Genomic DNA, 14635 nt, shown 5'->3' on the forward strand with positions numbered 1-14635 from the left:
ACAAGGGCTCATCGTGTTGTCACTTCTGCCTCTTTGCATGGTTACCACTTTCGTCCATGAAGCCCCTTCGTATTTGTGCTAATCTTGATCTGGTGAAGCCTCCATCGAGTGGCCACAAGTGGCGCAAAAGAGGATGAGACGTAGCTCCTATCTTTTTTTGTTACTGTCCATGATGTCATAACCTCACCCTCGACTTCCCAATTACTTTTCACCCCCCTACTTCCTTCGAATGCTCATGTCTTATCTCCTTCCACATCAACAATGACTACTCCCTCTCTTCCTCGACCTTTATCTTTGAAAGAGTAACTAAAGCAACAATGAGGAGAGAGATCAAGTGAGCCCTCATTACAAAGATAATAAGGACAATGATAAATGAGTCGTGGCAAAGTCTCGCAATGACAAAGGTGACCCACTATATAACGTGGTAGGACAACCATAATAGAAAATATGTCATAGCAAATCTTTATGATGATAGAGGTAGCCCACTATATAGCGTGGTACGACAACCATCATAGAACGGAAGCTAGGGTAATCTTATCATTAAAAAATAATAGATGCTTTGCAAGAATAAAATAAAAAATATGCTATGTAAAAAAAATAAAATTTTAATTTTTAAAAAATATCATATATATGCTATGTAGGACACCCTGAATTCATTATAATATTTCCTCCCTCTCTCTCTCTCTCTCTCTCTCTCTCTCTCTATATATATATATATATATATATATATAAAGCAAGTTTGACTAATATACTAAGCGGTCTGTCTATTGACTCGGCCGCTAAAATAAGTTTTGACTCTTACTTTTCCACAGTGCCTCTTTCCTCTCTCTTTCTCTCTCTAGCTAAAGAACATGGCCTCGGCCTCGCCCCCGCCCCCAACGAAACTTCTTACCCTTCCACCTTAAGCTTCTCCTCCTCCTCCTCCCCAGCAAGACCAGTCCTATACATGGATCCCTCGGAGTCCCGGCCGTCGCCGCGGCGTGAGCTGCAGGGCCCGCGACCTGCTCCTCTCAGGGTCAGCAAGGACTCCTACAAGATCAAGAAGCCCCCCGTGGCCCCGTCCCACCACCCCCAACCCCCGGCGGATCTGCCACCTCGGCCACCCCCGCAGCAGCACCGGGACCCGGTCATCATCTACGCCGTCTCGCCCAAGATCATCCACACCGATCCCAGCGAGTTCATGACGCTGGTCCAACGACTCACCGGCTCCAACTCCGGCTCCCAGTTCCCGCCACCGCCGTCGCCGCCCGGCGGCGCGCTCTCTCCCGCCGCCCGCATCGCCTCGTTCGAAAAGGCGACGTCGTCGCCACGAGCGGCTTCCGTGGACCAGTGGGAAATCGACCGGCCTGCTTCCTTCCCGGGGATCCTGTCGCCGGTTCCGGCGTCGCTCCCCCCGATATCTCCCAACCTCTTCTCTCCCTCGTTCGACCCGAGTATGCTCAGCTTCTTGCATGACCTGAGTCCAGTTTTCGCCACCACCATCAACAGCGGCAATCGGAGCTTCTTCGATGGAGGAAGCAACTACTCGTCCAGTCCTGCTACCAACTTGCTGTCAACTCCTACTCTTCCTTCTCCCGGAGCTTTCTGGGATCTGATGAGCCAATTCCCAGACATGTAGATGAAGACAAGCTGCAGGGAGGCACGGAAGAAGAAGGTGAAGGGATGGCCATCATTGGACTTTTCTGTGCCAGAGCTGACTTTTTGGCCTCTGTTTACCTCCTCCTCCTCTTTCACAGGTTGGTCACTTGATCTTGATCTCCACACAGGGTTTGATCATAGGGATTTGATCTCCTGACCACCATTGGATGAGTTCTTGATGGTGGTCACTCCTTGGACCATGGAATTCTGCAGTCCAAGCAGCTTCCATACAATTAATCTCTTGTGTTATTTTATTCATTCTTTTTCTCTTGTGATGCATAGCCTTCTGACACTGATAAAACCTCTCTCTCTCTCTCTCTCTCTCTCTATAAATATATATATAAATGGGTTACTTTTCTTTCTCCTTGAATGTGTTTGGTATAAGGTCTCTCTCTCTCTCTCTCTCTCTCTCTCTCTCTCAACCACATACTTGACAGGTTATTTTTCTTTCTCTTTCTTGAATATGCTTGTTGCAAGATCAACAGTCTTCAGAGGAAGTGAAAGTCTAAGATGGTAAGGTTGGAAGAACTCAAAGAAAAGGACAAGAAACATTACTAGTCTTTTGCTTGTCCAAATTGGGTGAAGTTGGCTGCATATGACCTGTCTCAAGATGATAAGCTTACACATAGACAGACACTTAATTGACAAAGGCAAGAAGAGCATTGAAGTGCCACCAAAGTAGTTCACAATGAATAGACTCCTTAGCCAACTGCATTTTCCTCCATTAAAGAGGAAGAGGATATTGATTTATACAAGTCAAACAAAATTAATAACCTATCAATATCTCAATGGTTATTGTTTCCAAGTATGTATGTACATATCTGTCTATTTGGGAATTATTTGAATTATAAAATAAAAAATGGGTTTTAGGGAGCCAATAGAACAATTGAATGGCTTCCCAGATTGAAAATAAAGAGGTTTCTTTGGCTAAGAGTTTCCTTCTAATGCTATCTGTGTATTGTGGTGTAATGATGAACATGGTTATGGTTTCACAAGATAATTCAATCACCCCCCATACTACTGATAAGATGATAAGAACATGTTAAAAGGAGATTTACAAATGACATGGTTATTCAGGATACAAACTAAATCAGGAAAACTAGCATGTGAACAAAATGAAAAGGCATAATTAATATTTTGACCAATGAAACTTCATATCAAAATTAAATATATTGTATGATTTGTTTTAGCTGAAGCATATATGGGTCCTTTGGAAGACCCTTCTCATGCTGTGAGGATTCCAGAGTTTGGATGCTTGTTCATGTACTTGCTGCATGTGTAACACTCTAAAAGAAAACAGAATAAGAAAGAGAATTCTTGTCCTGATTCATTTAAGTAGCAAATCAAGTGATACAAATCACAGAACTTGCACAATATATGGATAATGAGCTGCATGTATGTAAGGTGTGAAATGCTGACTAGCAAGAGAAGTTCACTGCAGCAAAAGATACATCAGATAGTATTATACATTATGATGCCAAGAGAACAAATTGTCATTCTGCAAGTTTAACAAAGGGAGATTATGTTCCTACAGTTACATAATGCACAATTATGTTAAAAGCAGGATATATGTCATGATCAACTGCATCTCAACAGCAAGAAATAGAAAGATCCTGAATTGATGAGTTAGTGTTCAGAATTGATAGAGTTTAGTGTTTAGAATAACATACTTGCTGCTGATTCCATCCACCAAGTAAGGTGACAACCTTCTCACAATGATGGCTTTGGCAAGGTTGATAAGCACTAAAAGATGAATGAATGAATGAATGAATGAATTATTTCATATTCATCAAGAACTATATACAACTCATAATTCTTGAAGCTAAAATTCAGAAAAGATGTGATAAGAACAGGATTGAAGATGGTCAAGACCACTTCCAAGCAACTAATCAGGATGTAAGTTGAACTGATGAGTGCAGGCAGCACACTCATCAAGGTCAACATCAGCCAGTAATATAACAACTATTCCATTTAAAACCCGAAGGAAAGAGACTGGCTCAAGATTTCCTTTTAATCCCTAAGCAATTGGCATAGAAAGCTGGCTCATTCTTTGGCCAACAGATCGTGAGACCAAGCTGAAATGTAAAAGAGATCTAGACAAGGAACAATTTTGTTTCAGTAGATGGATGAACAGTGGGATTGCATATACTCTCTTGGTTCTTTTTTCTTGAGGTGTTTGATCTGCAGCTGTTAGAAAAACATAAATTCATGAACAGTAAGTTTTACCAACTTTACATTCCTTGAGAAGGGCAAGCAAATGTTAACCATCACTTGAGGAACATCAATAGTCCTATGAAAGCAAATATCAATAATTACAACTTCAAAACAAGTAGACCAATTTCTTAATCTGAGATGAGAGCAAACTTTGGACGGCTCGTAAATTTCTGCTGTTATTGTTACAAAGAAAAACACAAGCTATTATTTTGAATGATGAAGAATTGGTTTCATCGATACAACAAAGATAAATATCGACAAAAACTGCGTTCAGTTTTGCCAATCCACCCTCCAAAACTTCCTCCTTTTTTTCCTATATAAAAAAAGAAAAAAGAAAAGTTCGCTCTGATCCTTCCAGAACAGAACACCGAACATCTGCACCCCTATGCTTCATCAAGTATCATGTGCCTGAGTAAAAACCAGATGGATCATAACCATGTTGTTTAAGAGGAATATTTCGGACTGCAGTATTTTACTACCCAGAGCTCATGTCAATCGGGATTGTAAGCTATCTTTAACAAAAGCAGATTGTTCAGGTGTCTGATCACAATGTTGTGCTGGTTATTAACTATTGTGACATGCCTCTCTATCCAGTATTGCACAATGCCTTCTCTTGCTTCACAGCCTAATGGGCAATCCAAAATTATGGAAAGACCTGATAGCCCCATCATCTCCTGCTGTCACTATGACTGAATTCCATGTGCTTGCCATCGATGTAAGGCTCCAGTAATCATGATGGAGATGGTGATACTGCTGATGACAGTCTTCAGGCAGTAACCGAGGCTTCGTTTGCAAAGAAAGCTTCTCCTCAGGCCATGTAGCCGACGCCCTTGATGAACCATCAGAAAACGGCCATGCACCGAGAGACAAGCAGTCCGGATTCTTTAGCCGGAAGACTTGCTCTGAAATTTTCTGTGGTTGAGAGGAAATATGATTACTGTTGTTGACAATTGCTTCTCTGTAGTTGCAGCCCATGCCAGGCCATGGTACCGCAATTGATGCACCTTTAGAAAAGAAGAACTCAGACGAACGAATCAACTTGGGACCTCTGCATGGTAGGTTGCCTGATATATCATAACTCCAGATGTAAACATTGGAATCCTCACCCACGGATACAACATGTCGTCCATCTGAACTGAATGATGCATACAACTGATTTTTGGCCTTCCTGTGACCTACATTGTGTTCCGAATTAGCACAATGAAGTACAAATTTATCGAGATCAAGAAGAAAATATAAAAGATATTGCCTACAATATGAAGACCAACACGAGAATATCGTTATTTCATTGTAGCCAAAAATCAACATAATAAAGGTTGACCATATTTACTATATAAGAAAATTTTCTCTCACTCCTAGTTACCAAATGTCAACTTCTACACATACAGAATCTAAGTGTAACACTCCTTCACAATAATGCAAATATTTCACATGCTATGATATTTTTTTAAAAGAAATTCTATTCTCAAAGAAATTTTACACTCAATAAGTGAAATATAAATGAATCCATAAACTAAAATTTCAAAGTTCAAAGGTGACTTGGTCCACCTATATAGTTCTTTTTATAAATATTAACTGCAGTTGCCCTAAACACATCAAAAAAATATTTTCCATGATTGTGATGGACTTCCAAAGATCAAAATCGAAAGGCATGAGATTTGGATGCTTTTGGCAGTATAATGATTTTCTCCTCATGGGTTGTGGAAAAGGGTAAACAATACAAAAGTTACATTAATAAACCGGAAGTTGCGACTCCAAGAGGTGAAGCAATCTCTGACATTCCCATTGGAAATTTGGAATACGGACATATATCAATTAAACATGCTATTTCTGTTGTATCTTCAACCATACCTCAAAAGAATTTCCATTTCAAGTGTCTAGAAGGAAGTTTTTAAGAACTATGCACCATACTAAATGTATGCCAGCTTTGGGCTAGCACATACATATAATGTATACTGAGACAAATTCGGTGAATCCAACACTAGACTTCCAAGAAGTTTGAAGGTATAATTTTGCCGCACCTTTGAGTATAAGAATGATGTCAACCCCGTTACAAATACGAATTCTCGAGTCTGCCGACGTGATCATAATTCTTTTATAATCTTCTGGGCAAAACTGCAAGGACCACAAGACTTACAGTTAAACAAACTTTACCAAGAAAATCTTACAACAAGGTTAGTGATTACCACAGATTCAGATGCCTAACCTGCAGGCTAGTAATTGGCTTGCCAGAAGACTTCTTTTTACTGCATAGACTGAATTGCAAATCAAGCTGCATTGTTTTAGCTACATCCAAAAGAACAAATTAAAAAAATGATAAACAGCTGCCATAGAATAGGCTATGAAGTTGAACTAAGAACAAGGAAACTGCATCAATGTGAGAAAAGAATGTGTTATAAAGAAACAAGATATTTCTCACTGAAATGAGTGAATCAAATCAAGGAAAAAACAGAAAATGAAATACACCTGAGCAGTCATAAAAGCGGCAGTTTCCTTTGATTGAGCCAACAACAAATCCCTGATCCAATAGTTGGAACAACATCATAATAATGGCATTAATGAAGCAAAAATATGGAAACACATAAGTACTCAAATCTGAAGTAAACCTTTCCATCTGGCCGATAACATACAGCAGTTGCCATGTCCCCTATTTCAACCCAATCAATTACTCGATTCTCTAGAATGTCCCAAATACGAACTTTGCCATCAATTGAGCCACTAATAAATAATCTATCTTCAACAGGGTTGAACTGAACACAAGTCACTGATTCAAAGAAAATAAAGCAAAACGAAAATAAGTTTTCCTTGGAAAAATAAATAAGAATCCTATGTAGAATCCTAAACAGATATGCATAAAAAATCCAACTATGAATTTTCACAGTACTAGATATTTTCAAAATTGTCAACTCAAAGTGCACAAACACATATGATAAATAAAACAAAATTTGACTTACACGTATAACAAATACAAATATGGATCCTATGTAGAATCCTAAACAGGTATGAATAGAATGTCAAGCTATCCAACTATGAATATTAACAGCACCAGATAATTTCAAATGTTTCAACTCAAAGTGCTCAACACATGATAAATAAAACCAAAATCGGATTACATGTACAACAAACACAACAGCCTCTTATAATATTTATTCAAAGAGACATCTTAACAAGCTAATTGCAAAGGAACCCTAATCTTTTCACATATTTTTACGGCCTCTATTCAAACAGATGACTTAATAAAGCTAAATGCAAAGGAACAAAAAAAATAAATTATTATATTTACCATAATTATTGTGTTGGAAAATTTTAAGACATCCATCACAACCAACTTTCCACAAGCGTACCGTTTTATCTTTAGAGGAAGTCAGCAGACACTGCAAGAAAAGATTAGGTTACAGTAAACAAAAGTGAGAAGGTACTTATAAAAATAATGGAACAGGAGTCTTAGTAGCTTAGCTTTATATAGGCTAAAGCATGTAAAGATTCAGAAGCTAAGGGGACAGAAAAAAAAATCCCATGAAATCATCTTTAAAATGAACGAAGTCATTTAAAGCCATGAAATGGATCTATTATTGAGTGTGAATTAGAAATATTAGCACATAAACAGAAGACATCAAGTTATGTCAGAATAAGGAAGTTCTTCTGGACTTACATTAGATTGAGACCAAGATAGGTCCAAGATATCACTTGTGTGACCCCTCAATTCCAGCAACGGAGATTCCTCAATCTTAAAAATCCTTTTTGGAATAAAAACTGGAGCCACATTGCTAGCTTTCCCCTCAACCAACTTAGTACCCTTAACTTTACCAACAAATCTGGATGATCCATCTGTAGTAACACATTTGCATGAATCTTCAGCTTCAATAATCTGCCAAATGCGTACAACACAATCTTCACCACCGCTTGCAAGATACCTCCCACTTGGACTAAATTTCATGGCCCGAATCAGACCTTTATGTCCCTGAACCTCTTGACCCATGTATAGTGCAGTGAAATCCATGCAGTTTTTCCTATATCGATGAACTTTTGTTCTCATTGACCTGGTTAGTCTGGTCTTCTTAACAGAAACATTATAGTTGCTTGCTCCCACACGATGCCTCCTCTTTGTGAAACTTCTCCACCAGTTTAAATAGTTGTTTTTCTTTGTATCATGACTGCAAATAGTCTTTTCCCTAAAGAGGACGACATCTTTCCTTGAGAGTTTCTGAACAGACCGTGAGAGGCCAAGAAAAATTTCAAACTCCTGCAGTGTCATCAACTTTTCTGAGCCAACTTCTTTGAACATGCTGGGAAAACCATCTTGCCCAAATTCATGAGCCATAAATTGTCTACCACTATCTAGATCCTTTATACAACAGAAAGAATCTTCAGGTTCTCCAACATCAGGAGATGACAAACTGTTCGAGACAACACCACTGGTTGTCATAATTCTTTTAGCATCCATCTTCTCTTCCGATGAACCAATTGTCGAATCTTCAGTATCCATAGAGCAGCCTACAGGAGATTGTACAAGTTCATCAAAACCCATTCCTCTGAAGAACCTTTTACGCCTGTCATCAACACTCATTGGCTCCTTCGTCCATAGTTCATATTCAATCCTCTGAAGTTCCAAAACTTGATCTGTGATAAGGGAATTGTCAGATGATGAGGAATCAATGGAAGTCCTGATCTCATCATATGCGTCAAAGAAGTTATCTTCTCCCTCGTCGAAGATCGGCATGTTTAATCAGAATTCCGCCAAGATGCGGGATCAGGCAGCGATCAGGAAGCTCTTCCTGCCACTCTAAGGGCCAGAAGCACATGATTCATCAGCATCCCTGCATGTCATAAGGCACTTGAGTCTCTTCTGCTGCAGCTGTACCTACAGTCATTTATTGAAGATAAAATTAGAGCAACAGGGGAACCTTTTTTCTCTCCAACAAAATGCCTGTTTCAGTTCCTAAGTATCTATCCCGGAAACAGGAAAAAAAAAACGAAGGAAATGCAAAATTACTCACAATTATAGTTCAGTGGCAATCATAAAGTTTACTATCTAGGTGTGCAATTTTGCACACACACCAAAAAAGAAAACTTTCAAAGAAACAAAAAAAAATCCAGTTCATGACGATCAAGCCTGCAAAATTCCTAATAAAATACCTAATTCATGGACATATATATACAAGAAATGCACCATATTCTTGAAGCTCTCAATATATCAGTGATGACATCTAACTAAACACACCAAAAATATTCTACTGCATAGATATAGCAGAATTCCAGGATAACAACAAGCCCTAATACTCCTGTTGTCTTGTAAGTTCCAGAAACCTAACTGTGAATTGAGTTCATACGCCAAACCCCAACAGCCAAAGCTCAAAGAACCATCCTTCAGCACACTATTCCATTGCAGACAGTACGATTAGCTAAAGCAATCACCCCCCAAGAAAAAGACCCAAAACCCCTCATCAAAAACCAAGCCAATGATCGATTCGTATTATTCCAACCACAGGTACCTAAAATTCCGCGATACAACAGGAAATTCGGCTCTCATCGGCCGGTCGCACCAAAGGAGACCTCCACGATTCGTCACCAGCACCCCCCGCTCCCCACCGATGTCTCCTTCTCAACAGAGGCAATGGCAAAGAAACGAACGGCGCGTGATGGATTGAAATCTAAATATAGAAGACGCCAACCAGGCATCGGATCCCACTCTGATGTAGCTTAAGAAGCTAAAACCTGAACGAAACAGCCCCTAGGTAACCGCACCCCGAATCGCAGCACCCGCGCCCGCACGAGACGCAGACACGAGCGGCGGTGGGCACGCCTCCCTAAAGCTCTCCTTCCCAAAATCTCCCACACACGCAGCGAGAGAGAGAGAGAAAGAGAAGGGGTATTTATCCTGTCGTTCGCGGGTTATATAAAGCGACCGGCTTTTGCGTTCCATTCCCTTTCTCGGCTGCAATAATGGCGCTTTTTGGATCGCAGCTGCCGAAAACGTAACGTACAGCCTGGTCGATAGCCCGCTCAGAGCTACTGAAAGGGATCGCTCGTGGCAGGCGTGATCCCATCGCTAACCAACAGCTGCCCTCGCCTCTCTCTCTCTCTCTCTCCCTCGCCCCCACGAGCTGCTGGTCTGGTGATCAGTTGTAGCGTTGCTTTTGCACGACCTCGACCTATGAGGGGTTTGGTTCCGCCTTCCCAGCTTCCGAACGCTCGCCTCGGCCATTAATGGCGCGTCCTTGACCGCTTCCAACCGCACCTTAACGCCGCCCCTCCTTGGCCGCATCAAGAACCAACCTTTATCATGAACACGATCCGGGCCGACGATTCCGCGTCAACGGGGCTCAGATGCCTGTACTTACGGACTAAAAAAGAAGGCCTCCGTCGCTTCTCCTCCGTGGCTGTCGCCGGGGGTTCAAGAACGCTCCCCTCCGTCGTCCGTCCGCAAGAACCCGATCGATCTCGTCTTCTTCTCGTCGAATTCGATGGGTCCGTGGTCTTCCGAGGAGGGATTCGGATTGGAATTCCAGGGTTTGGTTGGTCCGTCCTCATGGACGATATAGGAATCGAGACGCGAACGATGGGAGGCGGGGTTGTACGTGAAGAGGAGGGCTCGGTCCACTCGGTCCATTTCGGTTTGTTTCGGTTCGCCAGACTGAACCGGAACCGATGGACCGGTTTGGGAATCTTCTATTTCTTGTACTGATTAATAGGGAGATTTTTATAGACTAATATTTATATAAAATCTATTGATATAAGAGTTATGTTTATAACTAGGCATATATTAATAATACCTTAGTGTTTGATTCCAAGGTATATTTTAATTAATTATATTAATAATTAATTAATTATATTAATAACTAGGCATATATTAATAATACCTTAGACTTTTTTTATCTTTTAATTACTATCAATATAAGGATAAAAATATTCTTGATTGATTGAAGAAAAGAGGGATTTTCAACAAGGGACTTCTTTTTAACATCTAAGCACCCAAGAAAGATTGGTAAGAGTTTAAGTGGGACTTAAATGTGAATTAGGTAAAAGGGAAGGAGAGATCAGTCATCTTTTGTACTTTAACCATGAAGAGAGGAATGTCTGAGACATGGTGAGGTCTAAGAGGTGGAAATTGTAGAGAGACACATGTAATCTTGACAGTGCCCTCATCTACATGTAATCTTTATTAAATCCTTGACAAATGATGACATGACCTATAATTAAATTGAATGGAGCTCTCATACTATGGGGGTTTCAGGTCAAAAAGTAAGTGGGTGGTGGAAAAGAGGACATCTTGTTGTTTTGTGCTTTTTTGACAAAAAGGTGACAGTGGGGAATTTTGCTTTACAACTTGTCTTTATTGACCACAAAAAAAAAAAAATTGAACACTGTTCTTACAGTTCTTTGTGTTTAGATATGGGAGACAAGTCTAACTTGGAAGGAATATTTTAACCCTAACAATATTTCTCACCAACCAGAGTTCAGAGGATGGGGGGTGGAGTAGGCAAATCAGATTCCAACTCAGACAGACTACTTCCACCTGGCATCATCTCTTCATTAATATGGCTCAGCAAAGTACATTTTGCTGCATGCAATAATATGTAATGATGGCCTAATCCCAGCCCACTTCACAGGTTGTATATGACAAACCAATAAATTTATGCAGACCAAATAATCTGATTTTTCTTTTTTTTATTTGGTCTGAAGCAGTGGTAGGAGGACTACAAGTCTTCATTGTCTAATTCAGTGCACTGAAAAATGAGGAACAAGAATTAAGTATTTCACAAAAGTAAATGCTGTTATTAAGTGGCAAACATGATAAGGCTCATAAAATAATAAAAGAGCAAACAATCATACCAAAGTAGACCTAACAAAGAAGGAGCTCAATGCTGCAGAAATGAAAACTGCATATGATCTCCCATGTTGGATCCATGAGACCAACATAGATCCCAAGTTCCCAACCAGGAATACTAAGAGTTTGGGAAAGCAGATGCTGTTTGGTCTGTGTACCACCATTGCAGGAGAATGGTAGCTACAATGAAGTAGATGTCAAGTCAGTTCTGAAAGAAAAAGTCCAAGGAGATGGAGATGATGTTGTGTGGAAGCTTTAAAGTTGGATGGCTGGAGGAACAACTCAGCTTACAGTTCCAAGTACATGAACTTGTGGCTCTCATGTGAATGAGGTATTCTGATGGCTGAAGGACCTAATAAAACTGAAAGAGAAGAAGCTTCATGTATTCTAACCTCCACAAACTCCAAGAGAGAATCTGACAGGCATATCCCTGCATTGATTGCCAAAAGGTGCGCAGCATGCATAATAAATTGCAGTCCTTTGCTTGCAACTGCACCAGAGAACAGATAAAAACAGGCTATTATTCTATTCACCCATGTCCTTGCCTCTGAGTAAATATATTCCCTGATCAAGATTAATAACCCTTTGATAATAATAATAATATTTCCTTCTCTCCTGGATAAGTCCAAAAAGAGGTTGTACACTTTATGCAAGACAACTTGGAAGACAATGACCTTCATGAAACTTTTCATCCATTAGTGCCACCTTGTCTGCAATGCAACTGTGATTTAGAACTCATGCTCTTTTGTTTAGCGTGGGGTCTGCAACAGAACACCAATTAAAGTTTGACAGATTGGATGGGTCTTTGATGGCACACCTGATCTTAGAGACTGTACAATATCTACCTTTTAGCACTCACTCATGGGGCATACGTGGAACTGTTGTTCTCACAAGCCAATGACACTGATGCCATCCTCCATGATGCAAGTAATCAGCAAGCGTGGGAGATCTTTGATCACTCGGTTTCAGCACAGCATACTTGGACATATCTCTAGCCATCCATGTGTAGTGAATATTCCAATAAGTGAGCATTTGATATGTTTAATAAGCACACCAGTGGGTTTATTTGTGTGATTCTTGATCACACACGTACTGATATCTATATCTGCAACTCTGTGAAGAAATTTTCATTCCTGAGAATTCTAGTCTAACAAATAATTAGCTACCTTACTATTTCGATTCTTTCAAATAATCAGTTACTCTGAGAGTGACTGTCGTGGATGAGAAGAGTGATAACAAGATGTGAAAATTGTTCTACATTTGCATCAGCATCAATATTAATGTAGATGTCAAGTGATTCTTTCATCGCTCGATAACTGCGTCGACGTCGATACAATTATCGAGTGGCAAAAGGATTGTCGATATAAATATCAAGCGACCCTCACCTCTTGTCGTCATTCTTCTCATTCAAAATCTCATCCATAATAACCACCCACGGCCCTAGCGACGTCGTCGTCCGTCACCACCGACGTCATCCACTACCACCGATTGAAACGTTAAAATTATCTTTTTACATTTTATTTTCATCAATAAAACTAATGATATTAGGATACCAATATAACTTTTAAAATGTAAGGACCCAAGTACTAAGATATCTAATTATAGTGGCTAATATGTAATTAGCCAACATCCAAATATAATCTTTATGAGTTAACACACAAGTAAAACTTCAACCACTCCATGACCTCAAACTGGAAACATCAGGATGCTTAAACTATTATGATAAAACGACATTATATATATATATATGATATCAATATACATCATTTTTTGCCTGAAGGATAAGTAACTTTTTTCATTTATGAGAAAAATCCAACATGGTCAGTGGTAAATTCATAAGCAACCTAATTTGTGTGAGAAACAGAAACCACACTACTTTCTATCTAGCCATGCATATCAGAAAGAATGGATAACATTAAACACAGTCATGCTCTCCAATATTTAAAGGACAGAGAGACTATAGTAGCCAAGCAACCATTTATAAAAGGAGCTCGAATCCCAGAAATAAAATGGAGATAAAAAAAGTCTTATGAAAATAAAAGAGGCTAAGCTGCCCCCAGAAGGTGATCTCAGACAGCTGGTCATTTTGTCCGAGTCTAGGAGGGATTGTGACCCATATCCTATTCCTGTCTTAGATTCCAGACATCAGAAATTCCATGAATTGAAGTCCACATGTTATGTCCCATGTGGGTGGATGGAAACTTGGGGATGTGATGTGATCTCTCCCAAATAAGTTGATGTGAAAGTTTACCTAAAAGGATCTATGGTTTCATCTTCTAGTGATCAAGAACAACAACCACAACCAAAACAAGCAGCAGCTACATATCCTGATCATTTGGGGCAAGCTCCATGCATCTTTTTCCATCCTTGGTTCTACAAAACAAGAGCATTCAAATTTTAAGTAAAGTCCTTTTATGTGCCCCTTCAATTCTCATCCATACATCACTAATACTAATGGACACTTGTTGTCTAACCATGTCATTTATATGTTTTCTCGGAAATGTTCATATCATAGATAATTCTACTCTTCCATTTGGTAGCAAAGGAAAAGGAAAGGATTGTAACATTTGAGAACTTTAGTATTAATAGTAGCATTTTACACCGAATCTAACTTAAATTCTAAGAATCCTACTTGAGTTAGTCATATGGGTGTGGGGTTTGAACTATTCCTTTTAAATTTCATGCTAAAACCACTTTCATGACTGAATACCACTTGGGGACACTTCAAAGCTCAATAGTTATCTTAACATGATTTTGAGCATTGCAGAAATGTGACATGTAATAAAGAATTAGCATTCATCTATATGAGGAGACATTCAGATGGTTATCGTCTGATACTCAGTATATAATAGCAAGAAATATATATTAAGAAAGAACAAAAATTTAGAAAGATAGATGGATAATAAAACACACAGAGTACACACTAGGGTTTTTGAAGCAATTGGAAAACAAAAA

General features: G+C 39.5%; 2 protein-coding genes across 3 annotated transcripts; one reads left to right on the plus strand and one right to left on the minus strand.

The window, feature by feature from the left end:
• The first annotated feature begins 819 nt into the window (after positions 1-819).
• LOC135606194 (protein MKS1-like) lies at positions 820-2008 on the plus strand. The gene has a single exon (XM_065097074.1). The coding sequence runs from the start codon at positions 947-949 to the stop codon at positions 1616-1618; it is 672 nt and encodes a 223-aa protein (XP_064953146.1). The 5' UTR covers positions 820-946; the 3' UTR covers positions 1619-2008.
• A 1915-nt stretch (positions 2009-3923) lies between these two features.
• LOC135606195 (uncharacterized) lies at positions 3924-10406 on the minus strand. 2 transcript variants are annotated; one of them, XM_065097075.1, is made up of 8 exons: positions 10194-10406; positions 7505-8713; positions 7136-7226; positions 6459-6616; positions 6319-6370; positions 6059-6138; positions 5874-5967; positions 3924-5027 (listed from the first exon to the last, which is right to left on the minus strand). In XM_065097075.1, exons 2-8 carry the CDS (start codon positions 8570-8572, stop codon positions 4471-4473), a joined length of 2100 nt encoding a protein of 699 aa, XP_064953147.1. In that variant the 5' UTR covers positions 8573-8713; positions 10194-10406; the 3' UTR covers positions 3924-4470. The 2 variants fall into 2 exon arrangements, with proteins under 2 accessions (XP_064953147.1, XP_064953148.1); XM_065097076.1 differs by lacking the exon at positions 10194-10406 and adding an exon at positions 9165-9347.
• Positions 10407-14635: the final 4229 nt, after the last annotated feature.

The sequence above is a fragment of the Musa acuminata genome, chromosome BXJ2-2 (assembly GCF_036884655.1).
Source record: "Musa acuminata AAA Group cultivar baxijiao chromosome BXJ2-2, Cavendish_Baxijiao_AAA, whole genome shotgun sequence".
Classification (NCBI taxonomy): domain Eukaryota; kingdom Viridiplantae; phylum Streptophyta; class Magnoliopsida; order Zingiberales; family Musaceae; genus Musa; species Musa acuminata.